General features: G+C 42.8%; 1 protein-coding gene across 1 annotated transcript; it reads left to right on the top strand.

The window, feature by feature from the left end:
• The first annotated feature begins 3,281 nt into the window (after window positions 1-3,281).
• On the top strand, window positions 3,282-26,189 carry Dynlt2b (dynein light chain Tctex-type 2B). Its single transcript, XM_042668676.1, has 5 exons — window positions 3,282-3,468; window positions 8,612-8,745; window positions 14,936-15,005; window positions 23,403-23,466; window positions 26,049-26,189. The coding sequence occupies exons 1-5, from the start codon at window positions 3,344-3,346 to the stop codon at window positions 26,094-26,096; spliced, it is 441 nt and encodes a 146-aa protein (XP_042524610.1). The 5' UTR covers window positions 3,282-3,343; the 3' UTR covers window positions 26,097-26,189.
• Window positions 26,190-26,559: the final 370 nt, after the last annotated feature.

The following is a 26,559-nucleotide window of genomic DNA, read 5'->3' as shown; positions in this document are numbered from 1 at the left end:
ATATAAAATGAACAACAGTGAAAATGTATTAATGTTGTATAGGTACATTAATGTTGTAACAGATACTTACAAACTGCTTTTCCTAGCCAGGCACCAGTGTCATATGCCTGTAATGCTAGCTATTCAGGAGGTTTACCAGGTAAAAAAGTCTGTGAGATTCCATCTTGAAAAAGACCCCCCCAAAAAACAGCAAAAAGCTGCTGAAGACACAGCTCAAGTGGTAGAACAATAGCTAGGAGTAAGAAAATCAAAGGAGAGTTTGAGGCCCTGAATTCAAGTCCTGATAACTGCAAGCAACAACACCTACTCTTTTAAAAAGCACTGCCGGGCACTGGTGGCTCACGCCTGTAATCCTAGCTACTCAGGAGGCTGAGATCTGAGGATCGCGGTTCAAAGCCAGCCCGGGCAGAAGAGACCATGAAACTCCTATCTCCAATAAACCACCAGAAAATCGGAAGTGGCGCTGTAGCTCAAGTGGTAGAGCGCTCACTTTGAGCTGAAGAGCTGAGGGACAGCGCCCAGGCCCAGAGTTCAAGCCCCACGACCGACAAAAAAAAAAAAAAAAAAAATAGCACTGACTTCTTCCTTGGGCCCATAAATTAAATAAAAACAAGAAAAAGCTAGTCTCCATTTTGTATCTACTTTGCTTTGAGTCTCTCTCTTCTACAGTTACCTTAAATTCCAGAAAAGACAGGACTGATGGATAATATCTTTAGTCCAGGGCCAAAATGATTCCCAAGAAACAGCAGAAACTCACAGGATAGCTTTACCTCGACATGAGGAAGGGCGATGAGGCAGCACCCTGGAGCAGGAAAAATCATCTCCTGAGAGTCCAATTTCTCCCCTTAAGTGACAATGTTGCCAACAACTTTGCAACTCCTTACAGAATGGGGTGTGAAATAATGGTCAAGCAGGCCACATTCTGTCTGCCCTGCTCTGATGAATTATGCATACCTCACCCCAGCCTCAACTTTTCGTCTATGTAAATGGGTAACTCATGAGTATACCGTGAAGATGTGTTGAAGTGCTTTCCTTGCCACTTCTCATGGTGTGGACAGGCCATGTAATAAATCATTTTTCTCTTGCCCTTCACTTCTTGTCTCTTTATTTGATGTGTTAGGGCAAATGGGCAGACTTGCCCTACTGGAAACCCCAGAGTAGGTGCTCTGGGCTAGAATTCCAGTTACAAGGTGTTCTCCAGCCATGATCCCATCAAGAGCAGCATTGTTACAAATAGAGGAGCTGAGGCTCCTAGAAGATAATGAACTTGTTACTCCAAAGCATACAGGTAGGGCTAATGTATATTCAGCACCTGATCTATTTTTAAATTCAAGTTCAATGAGTTGTTTTGTATTGAATTGCGTACTCTCGAATTCACAGAATGAAGCCCTAAACCTTATTATTGAAGATAGGGTTGTTAGCATGATAATAAAGGTAAAATGTGGCCACAAGTGGAATTCTGATCTGACAGGATTGGTATTGCTGGACCTAGGGCTTGAACTCTGGGCCTGAGTGCTATCCCTGATCTTCTTTTACTCAAGGTAGTACTCTACCACTTGAGCCACTGCATCACTTCTGGCTTTTTTTGAGTAGTTTATTGGAGATAAGAGTTTCATGGAGGGCTGGGAAGGTGGTTCAGTGGTAGAGTGCTTGCCTTGCATACCTGAGGCCCTGGGTTCGATTCCTCAGCACCACATAAGCAAAAAGAAAAAAGCCGGAAGCGGTGCTGTGGCTCAAGTGGTAGAGCACTAGCCTTGAGCTGAAGAGCTGAGGGACAGTACCCAGGCCCAGAGTTCAGGCCCCACGACCGGACCCCCCCCCCCAAAAAAAAAAGAGTTTCATGGAGTGTTCTACCCAGGAGGGCTTTGAACCTCGATTCTCAAGTTTCAGCCTCCTGAGTAGCTAGGATTACAGGTGTGAGCCACCAGTGCCTCCAGTGCCTGGGAGGATTGGTACACTTATAAGAAAAAAGAAGCTGGGCGCTGGTGGCTCAGGCCTGTAATCCTAGCTACTCAGGAGGCTGAGATCTGAGGATTATGCTTCAAAGTCAGCCTGGGCAGGAAAAACCCGTGAGACTCTTATCTCCAATTAAGTACCCCCCAAAAACAGAAGTGGAGCTGGGGCTGAAGTGGTAGAGCATTAGCCTTGAGTAAAAAAGCGCACACAAAAAGTATATAGAGGCAATTTTCCAACTTACTTTCCCCATAAATACCATTGATGTCAGAGCAGTAATTGTGCTTGTTTTCAGCTCCCCACCTTCCTCCATCCCCTTCCTGGGGCTTGAACTCAGGGCTTAGACACACTGTCCCTGAGCTTTTGCTCAAGGCCAGCGCTCTACCACTTGAGCCACAGTGCCACTTCTGGCCTTTTCTGTTTATGTGGTACTGAAGAATCGAACCCAGGGCTTCATGCGTGCTAGGCAAGCACCCTACCACTAAGCCCTATTTCCAGCTCTGGAGCCACATTCCCTAACCACCAGGCGGAGCCCTTCTTTTCGGAGACCTCCCTGAAGCCATCACCAACCACTTCAGGTAACAAACACAGCCAACAGAAAGAAGGTTATCAAGGGATGCCTGGATATTGGAGGATATTCTTTTCAATAGAGGCCAGGACCACAGGGCCAACGACAGGTGCTTTTTTAGATATGGCCCTGCAATGTAGCCCAGGTTAGACTTTCATCCACATACACTCTGTTCCCACTTCTCCTCTGTCTATACCAGGGCTTGAATTCGGGGTCTCTCACTTGGTTTTCCTGCTCAGCTGGTACTTCACTTCAGCCACGCCCCCTGCCCAACCTTTTACTGGTTCACATTTCTGCACTGGCTGACTTAAAACCATGATCCTCTGGATGCCAGCTGAGTAGCTGAGTAGGCGTTAGCCAAAGGCACCAGGTTTCGAACTCCTGTTTTCTCCTGCTTCAGCACCCCGAGTGCTGGGATTACAGGACACCTATATGCACGTCCTTCGTTCATACAAGGAAGAAAAAAAAAAAGGCATGCTAGGTTGGGTCTGCGGGAGACCCTTGGAATAGAGTATCGGGGATCAAATTTCTTAAACTCTAAGCGCTTCAGGTTCCATGAGTATTTCTAAGAGATCAGGCGTGTTCCAGAGCTCCGCAGGCGCAACAAGGCCAAAGGCCTGGCATGAAGCAGAGGCCGCCACTCCGGCCCTGCATCAGCTGCGCAGGCGCCGTGCAGGCCCGGTGAAGGCCCGCCGCTCCCCGAGTGGCTGCGAAACTCACAGCCGGGTCACGTGAGGACCAAGGGCGGGGCCTGTTTCCCTGGCGACGCCGCAACCGGCCGGGCCTTCCAGACCGTGTACACCCGGCCTCGGCGTCCGGACCATGGCGAGTCGCCCGTCCTTCGTAGTGGGAGCATCCCTCTCTTTGAGCGACGGGGCGCCGGAGTCTGAGAAGAATGCAGGGGAGTCCGAGAACACATATATCCTGAGGCCCATTTTCCAGCAAAGGCGAGTAGTAGAGACGACGTGGCGAGGGGCGACCACGGGTTGTGGCAACTGGCACGCAGAGATTCCCGAGTTTGGACGAGGAGCGCGGGGGCTTGGGGCTGGGGTCGGGGGGTCAGGGGGTCAGAGGCGCGGTGGAGTGGGGCGGAGAGTGGGCGTGGCTACCGCCCGCGGGGCGTGGGGGACTGGGCGGAGTCTGGGCGGGGCTGGAACCGGCAGAGAGCAGGGATGGGAAGGACTGGGCGGAGTCAGTGTGTATGTGGGCGGGGGACTGGGCGGGGCTATTCCCGAGGGGAAGAGGAGGGGTGGAGTGGGCGGAGTCGGGTGTGGAAGCGAGGGGCGGGGCCGCCTCCGACCCGATGTCTGACTATCGGGCTGCAGGGGGCAGTAGAGGAGTGGGTCCCTGGTTAGGGTGCAGGAAAAATCTTATTCTGGTGTCACAGGAATGGTTGATCTCTAAGACAACATTCGCAATGGGGAAGGGAAATGGATAGCGTAGAAGCAGAAAAAAAAATGCGTTTTGGGACGCAGTGTTCCTAGGGTTCTCATGTGCACATCTGTATCAGAATGCACGTAGTCTTGGCATTGGGCCTGTATATATGTGTGCATCCTTTAGACTGCCATGCTGACACACTGTGGGAAGAGGGCAGACTGCTAGGTCTGTAGGATCTATCGCGACCTCTTTACAAGAGAAAAAGATTTAAAAAAAAACAACGCTACAAGCTTGTCCTCTGTGGTTAGAAACCAGATAAGTACTAGAAACCAGGAACTTTGGTTGTTTATAATAATCATTTCATACAGCACTTTTTTCATGAATAAAATGGACATAAAAGGCATCCGGCTGGGTTCTGGTGCCTCACACCTGTAATCCTAACTATTCAAGAGGCTTAGATCTGAGGGTCTTGATTTGAAGCCAGCAGGACAGTCCATGACAGCCGTATCTACAATTACCCACCAAAAAGCGGGTTGAGGAGCTGTGGCTCAAGTGGTTCGCCCTGAGCAAAAGGCAATGGGATAGTGCCCAGGCCCAGAGTTCAAGCCCCAGTATAAAAAAATACTTTCAGTCATCTTGATTAAAGGCTCTAAATGCATAGAATGATATTTAAATGTGTTCCTGTTGTAAGATAGTGCAGAACAAGATTAACAACACATATTTTATGTAAGAATAATCCTATGACTTCATATACACTTTAAACATTTTATGGAGAACTGAACAGCTTAAGGAAAAGACTATAGTATGTTTGTGAATGAGAAGACCTCATTCTCATTTTTTTTTTTTTGGTTGGTCCTGGGCCTGAACTCTGGGCCTGGGTGCTGTCCCTCAGCTCTTCAGCTCAAGGCTAGTGCTCTACCACTCGAGCCACAGTGCCACTTCTTGCTTTTTCTGCTTATGTGGTGCTAAGGAGTTGAACCCAGGGCCTCATGAATGCAAGGCAAGCACTTTATCACTGAGCCACCTTCCCAGCTCCCACATTCTCTGTCTCTGTCTCTCTGTCTCTGTCTCTCTCTCTTTTTTTTGGTCAGTTGTGGGGCTTGAACTCTGGGCTTGGGCACTGCCCCTCAGCTCTTCAGCTCAAGGCTAGTGCTCTACTGCTTGAGCCACAGCGCCACTTCCAGTTTTTTGACTGGTTTATTGGAGATAAGAGCCTCATGGACTTTCCTGCCTGGGCTGGCTTTGAACAGTGATCCTCAGTAGCTGAGTAGCTAGGATTACAGGTATGAGCCATCGGTGCCTGGCTCCCTCATTCTCATTTTGAACAGACAAAATTGAGGATTTATTTGTGTGTGTGTGTGTGTGTGTGTGTGTGTGTGTTGCTGGAGATTGAACTCAGAGCCTCACGTGACTGCTAAGCAAGCACGCTGCCACTGTGCTCCAAATATCTTTTTTTTTTTTTTTTTTTTTTTGCCAGTTCTTGAACTCAGGGACTTGAACTCAGGCCTGCGCACTGTCCCTGAGCTTCTTTTGCTCCCACTTCCAGCTTTTTCTGTTTATGTGGTACTGAGGAATCAAACCCAGTGCTTCATGCATGCTAGGCAAGCACTCTACTACTAAGCCACATTCCTAGTCCCCCAAATAACTTATAAATTTGTTGATGATTCTAAAGTTCCTATATGAGAATGACCAAGACAGAGAGCAAAGAAAATATTTTAGGTGGATTTTTTTTCTGGTCCTGGGGCTTGAACTCAGGACCTGGGTGCTGTTTCTGAGCCTCTTTGTGCTCAAGGCTAGTGTTCTACCACTTGAGCCACAGCACCACTTCGAGAAAACATCTTATAGATATACTAAGGGACACAAATACTACCAAATGTCAAACTGCATTCAAAACTTCAAGTATAAAACTTGAAATATTCTGATAACCTCATAATGTTAGACATATCAACTCATGGAAGAAACAGCCTTGGAAAGGAACCTAATGTTATAATGTATAATAAATTCAACCAGTATGCTAATGATGTTATAGAGTAGTGGAATGACAAGATGCATTTTCCATTTGTCTTAATTTAATAGCTCATTTACTTGGGGTGGAGATGTGGCTCATCAGTAAAGAACCTGAGGAGCTGAGTTTAAACCCCAGTACCACTACTTATTGTACTAGGGTTTTTATTTTTTTGGAAATGTAAATGAACAAAATTCTTCTGTGCTTGGTGGTACATACCTTTAATTCTAGCTACTCTGGAGGCTGAGGCAGGAGAATGTTGAGCTTGAGGCCAGGCTGGGAAAAGGTAATGACCAAATTTTCTCAAAGACAACATACAAACAAAAGCTCTGGAGGAGCCCCTCAAGTGGAAGACCACTTACCTAGTACACATAAGGGTTTAGTCCCTAGTATCACCAAGAAAATAAAATCCCACCTCTCAGCTGGGTGCTGGTGGCTCATGCCTATAATTCTAGTTACTCATGAGGCTAAGATCTGAGGACTGTGGTTTGAAGTCAGCCAGGGTAGGAAAGTCCTTGAGACTTTTATCTCCAATTAACTACCAATAAAGGTGGACGTAGAGGTGTGGTTCAGGTGGTAGAGCAGCAGCCTTGAGTGAAAAAGCTAAGGGACAGTGCCTGGACCCTGAGTTCAATCCCCAGGACTGGCACCAAAAAAAATAATAATCCTAACTCTTGTTAGGATTTTTGTCTGGCAGGGATGAAAGACAATCAGTGACTTGAGAAAATGGGAGAATTGGGTTGCCATTTCTTTTCTTCTTCTTGTGCCACTACTAGAGTGTCAACTCTGGCCCTTACATTCTTGCTTGTATTTTTTTGCAACTTCCAATTTCCTCCACTTTCAGCTTTTTGGTGGCTAATTGGAGATAAGAGTCTCAAGAACTTTCCTGCCTGGGCTGGCTTTGAACTGAGATCCTCCGATTTCAGCCTCCTGGGACTACAGCTATGAGCCTCTGACACCTGGCTTGCTATTTCTTTCTCTCTTTCTCTTTTTTCTTTTCTATAGGCAAGTGCTCTACCACTTGAGCTAAACCTCTAGCCCCTTTTGTGCTTTGGTTATTTTCAATGCAGGGTCTTACTTTATGCCCAAGTGCCTTGGGGTGCAGTCCTCCAACTTGTACTTTGTGACTTGTACTTTGTGATGACAGATGTTCGTCACTGGGCCTAGCCATTGTGCTTCCCTCATAGCTAGGATAAATAGACACACACCACCTTGCTCAGTCATTGGCCTCAGATCATGGTGTCCCTTGCCTCTTTTGTAGCTAAGGTTATAAGCTTGAGCCACTGTGTCCAGCTTGACTTACATTTCTGAGATAGACCCAGTCTAGAGGAGAGAAAAGATCTGTTCAAGGTATCCTGTTTGACATCCAGATGGAGTGTGTTGGTATTAAAATGAGGAGTATTGTAGGCTGTAGATAGGAATTTGAGATATGATTTGTTCTGAGGTATTTTTATTTATATTACTTTCTAAAATTTTATGTTTAAAAAATTAAAATTTTTATTATTATAAAGGTGATGCATAGAGGGGTTACAGTTACCTAAGTCAGGTAATGAGTGCATTTCTTTTTTGTTTGGGCAGTGCCATGGGTTTTGTTTTTTGTTGTTGTTTTGTTTGTTGGTTCGTTGGTTATGAGGTTTGAACTCAGGGAGTGGGGGCTGTTTCTTTCACTCAAGGCTAGCATTCTATCACTTGGAGCTATAGCACCACTTCCGGTTTTCTGATGCATAATTGGAGATAAGTCTCATGGACTTTCCTGCCTTAGCTTAGAACTGTGATCCTCAGATCTCAGCCTCCTGAGTAGTGAGGATTACTAGTGTGAGCCACTGGACCTGGCTTTTATATTATTTTTATAATGAACAAATGCAAAAAAGAGGAAAAACTTAAGGGTACTGAAGGTAAAAACTGGTGGCTCACAACTGTAATCCTACCAACTCTGAAATCAGGAGGGTTACATTTTTTGGGGGGAGGGGAATCCGGTCATGGGGCCTGAACTCTGGGCCTGGGTGCTATCCCTCAGCTCTTCAGCTCAAGGCTAGCGCTCTACCACTTGAGCCACAGTGCCACTTCTGGCTTTTTTCTTTTTGCTTATGTGGTGCTGAGGAATCGAACCCAGGGTCTCATGCATGCAAGGCAAGTGCTCTACCACTGAGCCACCTTCCCAGCCCAGGAGGGTTACATTTTGAGGCCAACCCAGACATACATATAAAACCTCTTCTCAACTAATAACTGTGAATAGTGGTACATTCCTATCATCCCAGCTATCTGGGAAGCTGAGATTGGGAGGATTGCTATTCCAGAATAGCCTGAGCAGACAAGTCTATTAGAGTCTATCTCAACAGAAGAAGTTGGGAATTATAGTATGTGCCTGTCATTCTAGTTATGACAGGAAGCATAATATAGGCGGACTGTGGTCCAGGTGCAGGCTTCGGAAAAAAGGAGGACTCTCAAAAATAACTGAAGTCTATGAGTCTCTTATCTCCAATTAACCACCAAAAAAAGGAATAAAGCTGTGCAAAAAAAAAAAAAAGGGGGGGGGCTAGAGATGTGGTTCATTAGTAGAGTGCTTTCTTAGCTATTACAAGGGCCTGAGTTCAAACCCCAGTACTAAACAAAAACAAAGAGACAGACAAGCACCCGAGGAAAGTTAAGGTATGCAGGTAGGTTGGGGTTTGGAGTTACTGACACTTGTTATTGAATTGTTTCATCAGGTTCAGGCCCTCCGTGGTTAAAGACTGTATCCATGCTGTGCTCAAGGAGGAACTGACAAATGCTGAATACTCTCCAGAAGAAATGCCTCAGCTCACAAAACGTTTATCAGAAACCGTTAAAGATAAATTAAAAGGTAATGTAATAACTCAAATGACTATTCCCTGCAAATACTTGTTTTGCCCGTTTGTCCCAGACCCCATCTTAAATAAGAGACATAAACTGTGGTTTCTATTAAAGACAATTTTATTTTCAATGTCTACTTTTCTATAATTATTTCATGACTCTTATTCATGAAGGTGTTTTCAGATGGTGGGAAGGGGGGAAGATGTGAAATAAAACATCATAGGGAATGGTTGTCCAAGAGATACACGTATTCAGAAAGGCTAGGAGGAAGGACACAGTGACATATTCCTGTAATTCGAGCTGCTCTGGATATTGAGGCAGGAGTTATTGAAGTAGGAGTATTGAGTTCAAGGCCATCTTAGGCAAACGTAGTGAGACTCTATCTGAAAAACAAAATATAAGCAAAAGAGCTGTAAGTATGGGTCAAGAGCTATAATGCTTGCCTGGAAATCATATACTACTTTTTCCCATAGTTCTTGGCTGCATTTTTATCAGTCATCTCTTCTCCAGCCTCTCCCAGTACTGTCTCATGCTATCCTCAGTCTATCTCTCCACTGAATTCTTAACTATATTACTCAATCCTCCACTCCTGCCAAACTCTACACCTGCTGGGCTGGAATTGTGGTTCAAATGGTATTGTAGCATGCCAACTGAGAACAAGAAGGCCAAGTACCAGCATAAAGCCCTGAATTAAAGCCCTGATAAGTGCACACGTGCACGCACACAAATTCTTTGCTGCATTCCACAAAAATAGGCTTGCCAAAGCAGGTGTCCTGTAAATGTCCCAGCACCTCACAGTACTGCAATTGAGTACAACTATAAATGTTACTGGAAAAGTTTACTCCCTGACCAGCAGATCATACTTTCAAGACCTTTAGTTAGCTTACCCTCTGCAGTTCTCTAAGCTGTTTACATTGGCAGTGTCACTCACTGAGCGTGCTGCAAGGGAGGTATAGAGACAGGAAGGGATGGGAACGGGCCTGACATGTCAGCTCTCAGGAGACAGAGGCAGGAGTTCAAGACCGTCCTTGGGCCACATAGCCAGACTCTGTCTCCAAAAAACTAAAATTCAAACCAACAGTATCAAAAGACAGAAAGGCATTGTTTGGGTTCTACTTAAAAGTAACTGCATAAAGCAGTCAAGTAGCAGCCACTGACAGGCTGTGTAATGATCAGAGGCAACAACTTCACAGAAGATGTGAGGGGTCCTCTGCAGTGTCACATGTCACCTCCAACATCAGCTGCTTTTTTCCACAATAATTTGTCTTCTGTTACCACGTATGCAGGAGAGAACCATTTGCTTGCTTTTTGTGATCTCTTCTGTAGATGTCTTCCTTACTTGCTTACTTTTGTATCATAATTCACTGTGGCTCCAGATGCCATGTGCAGGAAGCTGACAGCCTCTTCTTTAAAGATGCGGTTTTTTGGAGGGAGGAAATGTTTTTGTAAAAGTAATGCGCGCACACATGCACACACACACACACACATGCGCACACACACACACACACACACACACACACACACACACACACACACACACACAGCCAGACACAGGATTACAGGTCAGACCTGTAATCCCAGCTACTCAGGAGGCTGATATCTGAGGATTGCTGTTTGAAGCCATCCAGGGCAGAAAAGTCCCCATGAGACTCTTTTTTTTTTTGGAGGGGGGGAGGGTCCTGTCATGGGGCCTGAACTCTGGGCCTGGGCGCTGTCCCTCAGCTCTTCAGCTCAAGGCTAGCGCTCTACCACTTGAGCCACAGCGCCACTTCCGGCTTTTTTTTTTTTTTTTTTTTGCTTATGTGGTGCTGAGGAATCGAACCCAGGGCCTCATGCATGCAAGGCAAGCGCTCTACCACTGAGCCACCTTCCCAGCCCCTCCCATGAGACTCTTATCTCCAGTTAATTACTCAAAAACCAGAAGTGGTGCTGTGGCTCAGAGTGGTAAGGCACTAACCTTGAGCAAAAGTGCCCAGATCTTGAGTTCAAGCCCCATGATCACCCCCCCACACACACACACAAAACACACAAAGAACCCCCACACTCATTGTAATCAAACTGGACAATATAGAACAGTATACTTACCATTTAAAAATTATATAAAATATGACTCAAAGGTAACTACTTACCATTTTGATCTGTTTTATTTTCCTGAGTTTATTTTAATTTTTAGGAATTAACAAAAATATATAAGTACAAAGAAGAAATCCCATGTATTTCTGTCAGAATTAAGCATTGTTAATATTTTAGTGTTTTGTTTCCTGACTTTTTTTCCCCCCTTTGATCGTGAGGCTTGAACTCTGGACCTGGGCACTGTCCCTGCGCTCTACAGCTCAAGGCCATCGCTCTACCACTTGAGCTACAGTGCCACTTCCTGTTTTCTTGTGGTTTATTGGAGATAAGAGTCTCACAGATAGCCGGGCTGGTGGCTCACGCCTATAATCCTAGCTACTCAGAAGGCTGAGATCTGAGGATCGCGGTTCAAAGCCAGCCCGGGCAGGAGAGACCGTGAGACTCCTACCTCCAATAAACCACCAGAAAACCGGAAGTGGCACTGTAGCTCAAGTGGTAGAGCGCTCACCTTGAGCTGAAGAGCTGAGGGACAGCGCCCAGGCCCAGAGTTCAAGCCCCACGACCGACAAAAAAAAAAAAAAAAAGAGTCTCACAGACTTTCCTGTCCGGGCTGGCTTTGAAACTCGATACTCAGATCTCAGCCTCCTGAGTAGCTAGGATACAGGCATGAGCCACTGGCACCCGGCTTGTATATACTATTTTCTGTAGTTGTATAGTGTTAATTCTATACGAGTGTGTGTAATTTTATTTTTTTATTGTGGACCTCAGGGACTCAGACATTGCCAGACAGGTGCTCTACCACTTTAGCCACACCCTGGATGTTTTATCTCTTAATTATTTTTCAGATAAGGTTTGTGTTTTTGCCCCATGATATCCTTGGATCACATGATCACGTTTCCTGTATCTCCTGCGTAGGTAGAATCACAAACATGAGCCACTGCACCTGGATTATTGGTTAAGATAGGGTCTTACTAACTTTTTCTAGGCTGTCCTTGAAACATCATCCATCTGACGTCTACTTCCCTACTACTAGTTGGGATTATAGGTGTAAGCTACTGTGCTAGGCCTTATTCAATGTTTAAATGGAATAACTGATCACAATTAAATCTTTTTTTAAAATTCATGGATATGAGGTCTTTTCTTTTTTTGTATACGTTAGTTGTGCAAGGGGGGGGTTCACTGTGACATTAATTGGGATATGATGTATCCCAATTACTCATTCCTCTATCATTCCCTTTTCCATAGACCCCCTTCAAAAATGATTTCAACAAGTTTCATTGTTCTGTTTTCATGCATGCATATAAACTACTTGGACAATATATTCTTTATTTTGGTGAGCTTTTTTTTCCTTTTTGGTGCCAGTCCTGGGGTTCAGGGCCTGCTTTCCCTGAGCTTTTTTGCTACAGTACAGCTACAACTCTACTTCAGCTATTGGTAGTTAATTGGAAATAAGAATCTCATAGACTTTCTTGCCAGGCCTGGCTGTGAACCTCAATCCTCAGGTCTCAGCTTCCTGAGAAGCTAGGATTATAGGTGAGAGCTACTGATGCCTGGCTTTAACGAACTCTTGTAAGTTTTTTTCCAGCTAAAGCTCATAAATGCTCTACTTCCTGTGTTGTTTCTTGCCTTTTGACTTTAAACTAAAATATACCTTGTACAAATATAACATTTTTGGGAAAATAATTTGTTTTCTTGAGTCTTGTGTACTTTATTGCGTTCTGGCAATGAACATGAATTGTCTATGGGGAAATCTGAATCTAAAAAGTCCTTGAGCTGGGGGTATAGCTCAGAGGTAGAGTGCTTGCTGAGCACGAATAAGGCTGAGGGTTCATTCTCTAGCATGGCAGGAAAGCAGAGTCCTGTCCTTTCGCCCTTGAGGTCGGTATTGAACATCTATCTTTCAGTCTGCAGCTTTTGATTTTTTCTTGTTGTCGGTGGTGGGACTTGAACTCTGGGCTTGGGTACTGTCCCTACATTCTTCAGCTCAAGGCAAGCACTCTACCACTTGATCCACAGAGCCACTTCTGGTTTTATGTCCGGGCTGGCTTTGAACTGCAATCCTCAGATCTCAGCCTCCTGAGTAGCTAGGATTACAGGCGTGAGCCATCGGCACCCAGCTTGATTTTTTCATTCAAGCACATTTTCTTTACCTCAGAATTCTGTTTCATTTGTTATATAGTCTCTTCAGGACACGTGATTTGTCTTTGTCACCCACATGTACTAATTCCTTTCTCATTTACACTTTTATTGTTATTATAAAGGTGATACACAGAGTGGTTACAGTTCCATGTCAGATGAAGAGTACAGAGTCACCCCTTCTCTCGTTCTCTCCCACTATTTCCTCCTGTTCCTACCCACAAGTTTTATAGTTCATTTCAACATAGTGTCTAGTGTTCACCCTTCAGCCCTCCATTTCTGTGTCCCCCCCTTTACCTTCCCAAAGACAGATAAACAAGACAAAAAGAAAACATAAAGAAAAAAAGAAAAAAACCCTCATTTCCATTTCCTGAGTTCATTTCAATAAATATTATTTTATATGATCAGATGCACTGGGCGTTCTCCTTTGTGTTCCTCCACCAAGAATATCCTCCTTTGGTTTCCCTGTGTGTGTCTAGAATCCTATCTGATTTATCATGTCCCAGGGTATTTTAGATCTAGCTTCGGTATATGAGAGAAAACGTGCATTGTTTTGTGTTTCTGAGCTTGGCTTACCTCACTTAACATGATTTGTTCTAGGACCATCTATTTCCCTTCAAAGGACATAATATTAGTCTTTCTAATAGATGTGTAAAATTCTGTTGTGTATAGCTACCACAGTTTTTGGATGCACTCATCTATTGTAGGGCACTTGGGTATTTTCATGACTTGGCTATTGTGAATAGTACAGCAATAAGTTGGTGTTTTGTTTTTTGTTTTTGGTCCAGTCGTGGGGCCTGAACTCTGGGCCTGGGCGCTGTCCCTCAGCCCTTCAGCTCAAGGCTAGCGCTCTACCACTTGAGCTACAGCGCCACTTCCGGCTTTTTTTTTTCTTTTTGCTTATGTGGTGCTGAGGAATCAAACCTAGGACCTCATGCATGCAAGGCAAGTGCTCTACCACTGAGCCACCTTCCCAGCCCCCTAGATGGCAATTTCATTGAGTTTGTGTGTGTGTGTGTGTGTGTGTGTGTGTGATTGTAATTTCCTTATTACTATGAGTTTTCTAAGGACAAAGGATGTCTTATTGGTGTCTGCAACCCCAGACCTATGTCAGGACCTGACATAGGGAAAGGATAGGGAAGCAAACAAAGGTTTACTGAGAGACTACCAAGTGTAGCTACTAGACTAGATGCTCTGTAGATTGCTATACCTTATCTTGCCTAACCTTACAACCTCCTAGGCAGGTAGGTATTCCCATTTATTTTTTTTAATATATATTTTTATTGTAAAGATACTGTACAGAGGGGTTACAGTTACATGAATAGGGTAATGAGTACATTTCCTATCGAGCATTGTTACCTCCTCCTTTGTTTTTCCCCTACCATCCGTTCCTTCCCCACTTTCCCACCTCCTTAACTCCTTTCCCTCAAGATGTAAAGTTCATTTTCAATTTACTATCTTGTACATTGTTACAATGGGTCAACTTGTATCCTTGTTTCAGCAAAATGTTCTCCTTTAACAGATGAGGAAAGTTTTTTCTTTTGTCGGTCATGGGGCTTGAACTCTGGGCCTGGGCACTGTCTGTGAGCTCTTTTGCTCAAGGCTGGTGCTCTGCCATTTTGAGCCACAGCACCACTTCTAGTTTAATTGGAGGTAAGAGTCGCATAGTCCGGACTTTCCTGCCTGCACTGGCTTTAAACCTGCCATCCTTAGATCTTAGCTTCCTGAGTCGTTAGGATTACAGGTCTAAGCCACTAACACCTGGAGATGAATGAATGCAAATAGAAAAGTTAGCTAAGTTCTCCAACATTTTCCTCTTGGTTACTTTGACTTTAGAGTCTAGTTCCTGGCTTCTGATTCCCAGCTTCCCATTATTTCCACAAGTACCTGTGGATTCAGTGTCTGTTCTGGATGATTTGCCTTCAAGCAGATTTGCATGCAGTTTTATTAAATACTTGCTAATAGGTAACTTTCCTATCTTTTCTTTCTAGAAATGGGATTTGATCGATATAAAATGGTGGTGCAAGTACTCATTGGGGAGCAAAGAGGTGAAGGAGTGTTGTGAGTAGTCCTTCTCGCTTTTTATTTTTCTTCATGTGTGTTGCTTAGGAAGTAAGGATGCTCTTGATAATTCAGTAAGATCGTGTCAGTAAGGACAGCTAGACCTTGAAGAGGTCTTGGTACTAAAATAATAGGTAGACAGTATAGGAGAGCTCTTCCAGATAACTCATTCCTCATAGATCTACGGCCTAACAAGTATGTCAGAGTTTGCATGTATGCTTCCATAGATAATGGAGTATTATGAACCTATGTGTCTCCTAAACTCTTTTTTTGCCCAGCTTTTTATCACTCACAGAGTTTTTTTTTTTAAGAGTTACTTGAGCCTTATTAGCAGATTTAATACCTCCTGTCCCTGTTTTCAGACAGTCTTGCTATGTAGCCTAGGCTCTGGTTGAACTCAGGATCTTCTTGCCTCTACCATCCCAGTGCTGGGATTATAGGTATGTACCACCGTGCTGAGCTAATTAATAGCTGTTCCTTAAGTTCTTGTTCTTGGCTAGTCTTAAACTTTGCTCTGATTATTTGGACCTTACGTCAGTTATCGACCTTGTTTTGCTAACTACTTATATTTTTCTCCTTTATTGGCTTCTGGTTGTCTCTTGCATCTCCAGCTGTGAGCTTTCTTCAAGGCTCAGTTCTTGGTCTTATTCTCAGTACTTTTTTTGCTCATTCCTTCTTATGACCTGAAATTGTCATTTTTGTATGGTTGATCCCCAAATCTGTTTCTTGTCTTTTCCTATGCCCAAGTGTTACTCCTCCACCTTCCTTTGTAAACAATGCCTAGTATTTTGTAAGAAAATACTAAACAGTTGGTTTGATGGATTTTTCAAGTGTCCTGTGTAGATATTATCAGTTTCCTCTATAGAATATTAGGTCTGGAAAACACTGAGATTATTTTGTGTCCTTATTTTCTTTTTTTTTTTTTTTTTTTTTTGGGTCCGGTCGTGGGGCCTGAACTCTGGGCCTGGGCGCTGTCCCTCAGCTCTTCAGCTCAAGGCTAGCGCTCTACCACTTGAGACACAGCGCCACTTCCGGCTTTTTTTCTTTTTGCTTATGTGGTGCTGAGGAATTGAACCCAGGGCCTTGAGCATGCAAGGCAAGCGCTTTACCACTGAGCCACCTTCCCAGCCCCTGTGTCCTTATTTTCTAGATGAGATATATGCAAGGTTTACCCAAAATTATCTATGTGGTTAGTATCAGGGGCAATAGGAAGAGCCAGTGTTCTGACTCAGATAAGTGACTTCAGCACAGTGCCCTGCACTTTTGCGACAAGGCTACAGATTTCCTTACCACAAAGAATAAGAAATATTTGCTATGAGGACTAGGAAGGTGGTTCAGTGGTAGAGTGCTTACCTTGCATGCATGAGGCCCTGGGTTTGATTCCTCAGCACCACATAAACAGAAAAAGCCAGAGGTGGCGCTGTGGCTCACGTGGTAGAGTGCTAGCTTTGAGCTGAAGAGCTGAGGGATAGCATCCAGGCCCAGAGTTCAAGTCCCATGACCAACAAAAAAAAAGAAAGAAAGAAAGAAAGAAAGAGGAAAGAAAAGAAAGAAAGAAGGGAGGAAGAAATACTTCTATGAGACAAACTCATCCTTTCTTTAAAAAAATAAGAAATTATTTTCCTGAAAAGATGCTGTACAGAGAGGTTACAGTTACATGAGTAAGGTAATGAGTACATTTCTTGTTGCCCATTCCTTTGTTTTTCTTCTACCATCCCTTCCCTTCCTACCTCCCCCACTTACTCCCCCCCCCCCCCCCCCCCCGCCAAAGTTATAACAAACTCATCCTTTCTAAATTCTCAGATCAGATTCTGTACTTTTAATGGCTTGAGCAGCATGTTTTAGATGCATTCTTTCTTTTTTCAGTGGTTACAAGATAGTAACTAATCCCTTGCTATGGTGCCTCACTGGGGTCCAAGATAAGGCTGTTCTGTTATATCTGTGCACATCGTCAGAGTGGCTCAGTACGACATTCACAGTCCTTACCAGGGAGAAGAGTCCTGTTTTCTTATTTTCATCTGTGAGTCTAATTATAGCTGAAATATCACTTTTGAAATCCTGTTTCTTTTTTTCCCTAACCACTTTACAATGTGTATCTCTGTCATTTTCTGACATGTTGGTTTTTCTTTGTAGTTGTTCTCTTTGGGATTCTTCTTCAATCTGTGGGTGGATGTTTTGAACCCATTTGAGAAAATTCTTTCTCAATATATATATATATATATATATATATATATATATAATTTTACAGTAGAATCTTTTTGTTTCTTTTTCTTCTTCTTTTTCTTTTTTGTGTTTTGAGACAGGCTCTCACTGAGCCTTGAATTTACATTCTCTAGTCTGAAAGAAAATTCAGGATTCTCTTGTCTCTACCTCTCCAGTGCAGGCATTACAGGCATTTGCTACAAGGTCCAGCTGTAAGTTTTAAATTTACAGAGATAGTCCAGAAATTTCCCATGTACCCTACATTTTTTCCCACATCACTAATGTTTTAGAGCAGCATGAATCATTTATTATTTAATACAACAATGTTGAAGCATTATTAAATCCATACTTTATTGTGATTACTTTGTTTTGTTTTCTGAGACAAGGTATCACTACATAGCCAGGGCTTGCCTTGAGCTTTTTGTTTTTTTTAATTTTATTTTTTGTCAGTTGTGGGCCTTGAACTCTGGGCCTGAGCACTGTCCCTCAGCTCTTCAGCTCAAGGCTAGTTCTCTACCACTTGAACAACAGCGCCACTTCTGGTTTTCTAGTGGCTTATTAGAGATAAGAGTCTAATGGACTTTCCTGCCCAGGCTGGCTTTGAACCATGATCCTCAGATCTCAGCCTCCTGCGTAGCTAGGATTACAGGCATGAGCCACCAGCACCAAGCTGCCTTGAACTCTCTTTTTTTTTTTTTTCGGTCCTGTCGTGGGCCTGGGCGCTGTCCCTCAGCTCTTCATCTCAAGGCTAGCGCTCTACCACTTGGGCCACAGCACCACTTCCAGCTTTTTTCTTTTTGCTTATGTGGTGCTGAGGAATCGAACCCAGGGCCTCAGGCATGCAAGGCAAGCGCTCTACCACTGAGCCACCTTCCCAGCCCATGCCTTGAACTCTTGACCTACTGTTCCCACCTCCTGAGAGATGGGATTGCAGGTGTGCACCACCTTACTTTTTTTTTTTTTGCTAGTCCTAGGCTTGAATTCAGAGCCTGGGCACAATTCCTGGGCTTCTTTTGCTCAAGGTTAGCATAGTACCAACTTAAGCCACAATGCCACTTCTGGCCTTTTCTGTTATGTGGTACTGAGGAATTGAATCCAGGGCTTCATGCATGCTAGGCAAGCACTCTACCACTAAGCCACATTCCCAGCCCACCTCCTTTTCTTTCTTTATTTGTAGCTCTTTAGGATTTTCAACTAACAGCCTGGAATGTTCACTGAGACCCAGCCAATACTGACTTTTAGTCCTTATTTAAAGATTACATAAAACTTTGCTCATAGGCTTTTTCCTTAGTTTTTTTTTCCCCTCTAGATTTGTACTGACTAACCTAGAGTCAAAACAGCAAATAGTATTTTAAAGTTATGAAGATCAGGGATCCAAAGTGGATTTCGTTAAGATAAAAGGTGTCTGGGTTGGGAATGTGGCTTAGTGGTAGAATGCTTGCCTAGCATGCATGAAACTCTGGGTTCGATTCTCCAGTACCACATAAACAGAAAAAGTGGGAAATGGCCCTGTGGCTCAAGTGGTAGAGTACTAGCCTTGAGCAAAAGAAGCCGGGAATTGTGCCCAGGCTCCGAGTTCAAGCCCCAAGACTGGAAAAAAAATGTTTAATTTATTCATATATCTATCTACAAACCTCTTTTTTTCCATGTAATAAAATACATTTATAGAACTAAGAATGTGAACATTTAAAGGACTATTATTTTGTCTACCACACTTAGCTTTTTAAAATTCTGCCACCAAAGTGCAGAATTCAGGACATCTTGAAGAAAAAAAACCTACCATGTGAAAAGCTTAGTTTTATTCTGACCCATTTATAGCTATCTTGGTCCCTCCAGACTCCAAATTTCTCTCTGTCCTTTTGAGACAGTCCTGCTGGGTTCTTTTCCTCACATAGGCAAAACCAAGATTCTTGGCCTCTAACCATGCCTAGAACTGGCAAAGACTTGGGGGGGAAATTCTGCTGTGGAATAGTAGCTTACCTCTCTAGTCATATCTTAATGTAATTTTGGCTACTTAAGTCTGCTTGCTTATGTAGCTCTTTGACATTTTATCCAGATTTCCTAAATGATCTCAGTGGGAGCATTAGCCTACTACACAAGCTCTTCTACCATACTGCTAAGACCTTTAGATTTAACATATATATAAATGTATGTGTAAGTATGTATGTACGTACATACATATGTATGTACGTTCACATGTGTATGCATATGTGTATGTACCTGTACATACATACAGCATGCTTCCTAGTTGAACAAAGTTTTCTGTATGACTATATGACCCAGATTTCTATTGAACATTTTTCTTTTTTTGTCAGTCGTGGGGCTTGAACTCTGGGCTTGGGCGCTCTCTACCACTTGAGCCACAGCTCCATTTCCAGTTTTCTAGTGGTTTATTGGAGATAAGAGTCTCATAGACTTTCCTGCCAGGGCTGGTTTTGAACCATGATCCTCAGATCTCAGCCTGCTGAATAGCTAGGATTACAGGCGTGAGCCTCGAGTGCCCAGCTTCTATTGAACATTTTTAACCCTACACCTAGAGTTGGACATTTGTCCAAAGAGCCTTGTTCCTTTTACTGGGAAATGGTGTGAAGAGACCAGAGTTTAGAGACAAGGACTGTGTTATGCAAATCTTTATTTTCTTCAAGTGCAGCATTTTGACTGATCTATATAATTGTTACTCAACAAATGTTTGTTAATACATTCATGTTTTCTTGCTATGTTTGGGTATGGCTTCCTTTAGTCCTGCCTTTTTCTTCTCTCCAACTTCTTTAAACTTGTGTGGAACTATTACAGATTTATATTGCATAACTTGGAGGCTGAGGTTAGATAGACATTAAAATCATTTAATCCCAGTAAGTTACAAGTGAGAAATAAGCATAATTATTCATGTGTGTTACTTCCCCCCATTTAGCTAGAAATTATTTGATTTGTGGTGTACACACACCATAGCTGAGAATTGAACACAGTCTCATGTATACTAGTCAAATGCTTTATCACTAATTTGCACCCCTAGCTATATATATATATATATATTAGTATATATTTATATTACAATATTATATATTGTAAAATATGTATTTGCCAGTCCTAGGACTTGAACTGTCCCTGAGCTTCTTTTGCTCAAGGCTAGCACTCTGCCACTTGAGCCACAGCCACACTTTTGGCTTTTACTGTTTATGTGGTAGTAAGGAATCAAACCCAGGACTTCATGTATGCTAGGCAACACTCAACCACTAAGCCAATAAATATTTTTGAACTGGCTAATTAAGTCTGCTAATTTTACTTCATATTGTTAGTGATACAGTTTGGAAATTGATGAAACCTTCTTTTTATTTTTTATTTTTTGCCAGTTGTGGGGCCTGAACTCTGGGCCTGGGTGCTGTCCCTCAGCTCTTCAGCTCCAGGCTAGTGCTCTATTACTTGAGCCACAGTGCCACTTCCAGCTTTTTTTCTTTTTGCTTATGTGGTGCTGCGGAATCGATCCCAGGGCCTCATGCATGCAAAGCAAGCACTCTACCACTGAGCCACCTTCCCAGCCCATAATGAAACTTTTGAAAAGAAAATATGAAGCCAGGTGTGGTGGCAAACACCAGTAATCCCAGAATTCAAGAGGCTAAGGTAGGAGATTGCAAGTTTGAGGCCAGTTTGTGTTATATAGTAACACCTTGTTCCCCTATCCTCCCTGTCCCCCCCTCCCCCAAAAAGAGGGAAAAACATATGAAGTGGGCTCACAGTGGCATGTGCCTATAATCCTAGCTTCTTGTGGAGGCTGAGGCAGAAGGATCCCTTGAGCCTAGGGGTTTGGGGCTTCCTTTATTTGGTGCCAGTTCTGGGGCTTGAACTCAGGGCCTGGGCACTGTCCCTGAGTTTTTGTGTTCAGGGCTAGCACTCTGCTACTTGAAGTGTAGCTTCATATCTTACTTTTTTGCCAGTTAATTGGAGATAAGTCTCAGACTATCCTGCCCATGGTGGCTGCTAACTGTGATCCTCAGCTCTTAGCCTCCTAGTGGCAAGGATTATAGGCATGAGCCACCAGTACCCAGCCTCCATTTTTTTTAGTTTGAGTAATTTTTTTTTTCTTACTCAAGAATAGGGGAATGTAGAATGGCCAGTATGAACATTATAGGGAACATAGCATCCTGTAAGAGACAAATCTGGATTTAGTTTGAAGACTGAATTTTAGTTCAGAGTTTACACTTTTCTCTTCTGGGACTCTATAAAATGATCAGGTTGGACTGAACCATCTTCTGGGTCCTTTGCAGACCTTGTGAAGAAAGAATTATACAGGAATTGCACTCACTGAAAGTCACATATAACTGTCTTAGCAGAAGAAAACTATAGCAGCACTCCATCCAGAATATTTAAGATATTGACCTCTGTGGATCAAGGCTCATACAAACAAAAAGTTAAATCTCAGTTGGGCACTAGTGGCTCATACCCATCATCCTAGCTACTCAGGAGGCTGAGATCAGAGGATCCTGATTTAAAGCCAGCCGGGGCAGGAATGTCTGTGAGACTCTTATCTTCAATTAACCACCCCAAAAGCCAGAAGTGGAGCTGTGGCTCAAGTGGCTGACACTCGCCTTGAGTGGATAGAGCTCAGGGAAAGCAATAGGCCTTGAGTTCAAGCCCCAGAACCAGCACCAAATTAAGAAAAGAAAAAAAGAAAAGAAAAGAAAGAGGCTGGACATAATGGTATACATTGATAATCTTAGCCAAACAGGAGGCATAAGTAGGAGAATCAAAGTTCAAGATTGGCCCTGTGCCAAAGTATGAGACCCTATCTGAAACATAGATAAGTAAAAATATCAGCCATGTAGCGGAGGTGGTAGAGCACTTGACTAGCAAGCATTAGGTCCAGAGTTCAAACTCCAAAATGGTAACAAAACAACAAAACGATGCCCCTTGTCCTCAGGCAGGCTGTTGGGGTCTGGGATCCGAGACTGCGAGAGCCCTGGAGCTGGTCAAGTCAAGCTATGAGCAGCCTAACCTATGACTGGCTGTCCAGATTACCCAACGTATCCTACCAGAGAAACAAGATTTTTCTCTGCAGGCTAATCTATGGAAAGGTTTGGCAGCACTGTTCTATAAGAATATATGGCCTGGGGGCTGGGAAGGTAGCTCAGCCGTAGAGTGCATGCCTTGCAAGCATGAGGCCCTGGGTTCGATTCCTCAGCACCACATAAACAGAAAAAGCCGGAAGTGGCACTGTGGCTCCAGTGATAGAGCGCTAGCCTTGAGCTGAAGAGCTGAGGGACAGTGCCCAGACCCAGAGTTCAGGCATCATGACCGGCAAAAAAAAAATGTATGGCCTGGAAGAGCAAAAAAAAAAAAGAATGTATGGCCTGGAAGAGCAAAGACACAAACGGTACATGGTCTCCCTGATAAGTGGATGCTAAATCCAAAATGTTAGGTGATACGACAAAATTAACAGGATTTAAGAAACAAAGAACTCCCACTCATCTGGTCGAACCACTACTAAATATCCCCATGCTGCTGATCACATGTATGGTGTATAACATGTGTACACCGTTATATGTTATAGACTGTGATAGACAATTTGCTCCAGGAAAGTTAGAATGAACTTGTGACTTTAAATGAACATCATTATTCCACAATACTGTGAAATTTGGGAAATTATGTAATCATTTAATCACAATTAAAAAAAAAAAAAGAACCTCAGGGAAGGTAGGGAGGGAAGGGATGGCAGGGGGAAAACAATGGAGGGGGTAACTGCCCAATAGGAAGTGTACTCATTACCTTGCTCATGTAACTGTAACCCTCTGTATAGTATCTTTACAATAAAAAATCAAAAAAAAAAAAAAAGAAGAATGTATGGCCTGGGCATCGGTGGCTCATACCTATAATCCAAGCTACTCAGGAGGCTCAGATCTGAGGATCATGGTTCAAAGCCAGCCTAGGAAGGAAGGAAAGGCCCTGAGATTCTTATCTCCAATAAACCACCAGAAAACCAAAAATGGCACTGTGGCTCAAGTGGTAGAGTGCTAGCCTTGAGCTGAGGAGCTCAGGGAAAGCACCCAGGCCCAGAGTTCAAGCCCCAAGACCGACAAAAAAAAAATGTATGAAGGAATAACTTGCTCCTGGAAGATAAGTGAAGTTCAGATGCTTGTTATATTATTATATTAGTTATATAACATAGTATTGTTAATTGTTATTCCTTCTCTAATTTTTTAGCATGGCTGCCCGGTGTTTCTGGGATGCTGACACTGACAACTACATTCACGATGTTTTCATGAATGTAAGTCTCTGGGGAAGCCTTTTCTCCTTTATTGGGAAATGAGGACATTTCAGACCAACCTGCTTAATACTTAATAAAATGTAAGGTATCAGCTGGGTGCCAGTGGCTTACACCTGAATTCCTCTTTACTCAAGAAGCTGAGATCTAAGGAACATAGAAGCCAGCCAGGGCAGGAAAGTCTATGATACTCTTATTAAGCACCAAAAAGCCAGAAGTGGAGTTGTGGCTCAAGTAGTAGCAAAATTAAGGGACAGAACTCGGGCTCTGAGTTCAAGCTCCAGTACCCCTTCTTCTCCCCTTCTCCTCCCCACGATGTGAGGATACTTCAGTTTCAGGCATTTGTCTTAGATGGCTCTGGATAAGGTGATTTTACTGTTATTTCTTGTGTTACTGAAACAAACTCAGGATGCTGCTTATAGTAAGGAGATAGCAGAGTTCAATTTCAGATTTAAATTTAGGGAAAGTGAATTACTTATATAGCGTAGTATTGTTAAAATCTTTTTGTCATCTGCCTTATAAATCACTGTTCTAAACTCCAATTCTGATAATCCTGATTAGTAGCTGGTTAAAGTTCTTGTTGTTGTTGTTGTTTGCCACATCTTGGCACTGTCCCTAAACTTCTTTAGCTCAAGGTTAGCACTCTGCCACTTGAGCCACAGTGCCTCTTCCAGCTTTTTCTGTGGTACTAAGGAATCGAACCCAGGGCTTCATGCATGCTAGGCAAGCACTCTACCATTAAAGCCACATTCCCAGCCCCTGAGTAAAGTTTTAATTGCATATTTGTTCATTTGAACAAATCACCTTACTAAGTTACAAAAGACTTTGGATTTTATTAAACAAAAGTTATATTTTCTTTTCTTTCTGTTTTTCTTTTCTTTTTTTTTTTTTTGTGTGTGTGTCAGTCGTGGGGCTTGAACTCTGGGCCTGGGCACTGTCCCTGAGCTCTTCAGCTCAAGGCTAGTGCTCTACCACTTGAGCCACGGTGCCATTTCTGGTTTTCTGGTGGTTTATTGGAGATAAGTCTCACAGTCTTTACTGGCTTTTGTACTGACTTTGATCGCTGGTTTTGAACCTCGATCCTTGGATTTCAGCCTCCTGGGTAGCTAGGATTACAGGCATGAGCCACCAGCACCCGTCTATATTTTCTTTTTCTTTTTTGTCAGTCATGGGGCTTGAACTCTGGGCCTGGGCGCTGTCCCTCAGCTCTTCAGCTCAAGGCAAGCACTCTACCATTTGAGCCACAGCGCCACTTCCAGTTTTCTGGTGGTTTATTGGATATAGGAGTCTCACAGTCTTTCCTGCCTGGGCTGGCTTTGAACCATGATCCTCAGATCTCAGCATTCCTGAGTAGCAAGGATTACAGGCATGAGCTACCAGTGCCCGGCTGTATTTTCTTTAACTAATAAAATTACTCTATCTCAAAGCCATTCCTCAAATTTAACAAAATAAAGATGAATCTTTAAAAACAGAGTTCATTTAAGCATGAGTTAAGTTATTGGCACAAATATTTTATGTATTTTAATTATATGCTGTTATTTTATACTGTTTCCAGAAATGATCTGTTATAGAACAGAAACTGGAGGGCTTAAGTTGGGAGAAAGGGTTCTATTTCCAGCTCTGTCACTTTCTAATTCTATGCCTTTAGCTAGCTCATTGGATCTTTCTGAGACTGTATCAAGAACATTAGGAAGTAGATTTTCCAAAAATTGGCAGTCCAGTTTAGGGATCTTGTTTAACATAGGGATACCAGACCTGATTCAAGCTGATTCTATTTTTTTAACCTTATTACTATTTATTTTTAAAGAACAGTCACCATGTAGCTCAGGCTGGCTTTAAATTCTTGATCATTCTGCACTAGCCCAGTCCCTCATATTACAATCATTAATGCATATTAACATATTAATGGGCTTCATTGTGATCTTCCCATACATGTACATGTGTATAGCTTACTTTGATCACATCCAGTCTCTCTTAATTACCCTCCATCTACCCTTTAGTAAGCAATTCTGTAGTTATACTTAAGAGACCTAGGAAAGCTTTATTTCTTGAAGAAGGAAGGTTTTATGATTGAAATATCATAAAGAGCTGCCAATATGGTTCCTGCCTGTAATCCTAGCATTTGGGAAGCTAAAGCAGGAGAATTTAGAGTTTGAAGCCAATGTGGACTATGTATTGAGACTTTAATAAAATTAAAAAAAAAAGAAGAAGAGCCAGGCACTGGTGGGTTAAGTGTGCAATCTTAGCAATTCCAGAAACTGAAGTCTGACAGGGAGCTTTGTTCAAAGCCAGCCCAGGCAGACAAATCAGAGTTCTTATCTCTAATTAACTAATTAAAAAAATCCAGAGTAGATGTGTGGCTCCAGTGGTGGAGCACCAGTCTTGAGAAGAAAAAAACTAAGCAAGGGTATTAGGCCCTAAGTTCAAGCCCCATTACTGGCACTAACAAGTAAAAAAGAAAATCGACAAAGCTCTGTCTGGGATGATGTCCATTTCAGTTGCCTATGTTTCCCTTTATTTCTGCATTCGTACTAACATTTTGGATTTCTATGTGTGTTTTCTGTTCTTTTTTTTTTTTTTTTTAGGACAGTTTATTCTGTGTTGTAGCAGCATTTGGGTGTTTCTACTATTGAATCTTTGAAAAAGGTGGAAAGAAGAAATAAGAACTCTTTATATTGTTAAATATCTTGACAAAATAAAAAACAAGTTGGCTCTTCAGCAACTAGTATCTTTTGTGTTTTAGGCCATATATATATTTACATATGTGTATGTATATATATATATATATATATATATATATATATATTTTTTTTTTTTTTTGCCAGTTGGGGCTTGAACTCTGGGCCTGGGCACTGTCCATGAGCCTCTCTGTGCTAGGCTAGCACTCTACCACTTGAGCCACAGTGCCACTTCCAGCTTTTTTTCTGCTTATGTAGTACTGGGGAATCGAATCATCAAATCTAGGGCTTCACGCATGCTAGGCAAGCACTCTACCACTAAGCAACATTCCCAGACCAAGGTCTTGTATTTTTTTTTAATATGTTAATATGTACTCATATTTTGAAAACAGAAAAAAGCAGGAAAACTTTTAATTGT

This window comes from Dipodomys spectabilis, unplaced genomic scaffold, assembly GCF_019054845.1.
Source record: "Dipodomys spectabilis isolate Male_0828 unplaced genomic scaffold, ASM1905484v1 ptg000017l, whole genome shotgun sequence".
In the NCBI taxonomy this organism is placed as follows: Eukaryota; Metazoa; Chordata; class Mammalia; order Rodentia; family Heteromyidae; genus Dipodomys; species Dipodomys spectabilis.
This window is presented reverse-complemented; position numbering and strand designations above follow the sequence as displayed.